The following is a 1,777-nucleotide window of genomic DNA, read 5'->3' on the forward strand; positions in this document are numbered from 1 at the left end:
CCCCCCCCCCCCGTAATGCTTTTCACATGTGGATTGCACAACAAGACAGACTTCCCACCCGATCCCGGCTGCAATCCTGGCAATTACAAATCTCCCCGTTATGTTGCCTCTGCTCATCCTCCGTGGAAACGAGGGACCATCTCCTTCTCTCCTGCTGTTTTAGCTCCGGAATTTGGTTGTTGGTTCAGCTCAGGTTATCACTGCCTCCAGTCGTTTTCAGGAACTGGGAAAGTTTGCTCGCATGGATCAGATTAAGCACTGCCTCTTCTCCGTCTCTGCTAAGGAAGATCGCTGCCCAAGCCACAATCTATGTCGTCTGGAAGCAGAGGAACAACATGTTGCATAATCTCCAAGCCGTGCCACCTACAACTATCTTCAAACAGGTTGACCGCAAAATCATCAACACAACAATTGCCAGGAGACACCGCAACAATTTTAGGAACCTTTTTAGCCTTTGGGTCAGATAAGCTTCTACCGGAGCCCTTCTTTTTGCTTCTTTGTTTTTATCTTTTTTTGCCAAGGAGCCAATGAACGACGGCGACTAAGGAAGAGAAGAGATCGGTACTGAATTTTTTTTTGGTTTTTATTTTTGTTTTAAAAATAAAAATAAAAATAAAATAAAAGAATTGAAAAAGGAAGAAAGGAGTATAGAGAATAGAGAGGTCGATAAGAGATTTGTAAAATTTTTATAAGGACTTTGGAGATGAATTCTCGTGACTAAAGTTATTAATGCTAAGAAGTATGAGTAGAACTTTATAATATAACCTTATTTTTGGTGTTTCTTTAAGTTCTGTAACATCATCGCTCGGGTTTTGCCATCCGGTTCTAAACCCATCTCTCTCAGTTTGACATACAACTCTTTTGCAAACTTGAACTCGCGTCTTAAACACATTCCATGTATAGCTGCGTTGTAAAGCGACACATCAGGTTCCACTTTCTATTCAAGAAACCAAACAACATTAGATAAAACCTCTTCATAAATCAGCATACATTTGAGTAAAAAAACACAAAGACACAACTCGTACCTCTAGGATATCTTCAACCTCGTTCCAAAGGGAACCCCAAATACAACTCCTTACAAGCGACAGATAAGTAAACGTGTTTGGCATACAATCCCTTTGAGCCATGTGCTGATATACTAGCAATGCAACTTTCGATTTCCTTGATTTCTCGCAAGTGCTTATCACCAGATTATATGATGAAGTTGAAACTGTCAACCCTGAACCTTCCATTTCATACAAAAGCTTCACAGCTTTCTCCCAATAACCAAGCTTTTGGCATGAAACCATAGCTGTGTTGTACAAGTATTCATTCAGACAGCACAGGTTTTCGCTTCTTATCATATCAAACAGCTGAAGAACATTAATATGTCTATATTTTGTCTCTGCTAAACATGTTTTTGTCATGCATTAAGTAAGGATAACTAATTGTTTTGCATAAATTTCTAGTCTCTTTTGTACACTTTGCATATTTAGGTAGTTCTTGCATTATCTTCGCATACATCGTGCATTTTGGNGTTTGACATACAACTCTTTTGCAAACTTGAACTCGCGTCTTAAACACATTCCATGTATAGCTGCGTTGTAAAGCGACACATCAGGTTCCACTTTCTATTCAAGAAACCAAACAACATTAGATAAAACCTCTTCATAAATCAGCATACATTTGAGTAAAAAAACACAAAGACACAACTCGTACCTCTAGGATATCTTCAACCTCGTTCCAAAGGGAACCCCAAATACAACTCCTTACAAGCGACAGATAAGTAAACGTGTTT

The 1,777-nt window shown here is 39.1% G+C and overlaps 2 protein-coding genes across 2 annotated transcripts; one reads left to right on the forward strand and one right to left on the reverse strand.

Moving 5' to 3' along the window:
- LOC109132637 lies at window positions 27-467 on the forward strand. The gene has a single exon (XM_019244405.1). The coding sequence runs from the start codon at window positions 27-29 to the stop codon at window positions 465-467; it is 441 nt and encodes a 146-aa protein (XP_019099950.1).
- LOC109132578 (pentatricopeptide repeat-containing protein At3g29290-like) lies at window positions 668-1,357 on the reverse strand. The gene is made up of 2 exons (XM_019244289.1): window positions 1,026-1,357; window positions 668-937 (listed from the first exon to the last, which is right to left on the reverse strand). Exons 1-2 carry the CDS (start codon window positions 1,341-1,343, stop codon window positions 767-769), a joined length of 489 nt encoding a protein of 162 aa, XP_019099834.1. The 5' UTR covers window positions 1,344-1,357; the 3' UTR covers window positions 668-766.

This window comes from Camelina sativa, chromosome 4, assembly GCF_000633955.1.
Source record: "Camelina sativa cultivar DH55 chromosome 4, Cs, whole genome shotgun sequence".
In the NCBI taxonomy this organism is placed as follows: Eukaryota; Viridiplantae; Streptophyta; class Magnoliopsida; order Brassicales; family Brassicaceae; genus Camelina; species Camelina sativa.

Excerpts from the sequence above, each read along its gene's own strand:
- LOC109132637 (XM_019244405.1), top strand. The coding sequence starts at position 27 with ATGTGGATTGCACAACAAGACAGACTTCCCACCCGATCCCGGCTGCAA.
- LOC109132578 (XM_019244289.1), bottom strand. The coding sequence starts at position 1,343 with ATGATAAGAAGCGAAAACCTGTGCTGTCTGAATGAATACTTGTACAAC. Across the intron at positions 938-1,025 it reads AGGTTGAAGATATCCTAGAG|AAAGTGGAACCTGATGTGTC; the intron begins GTACGAGTTGTG and ends TTTCTTGAATAG.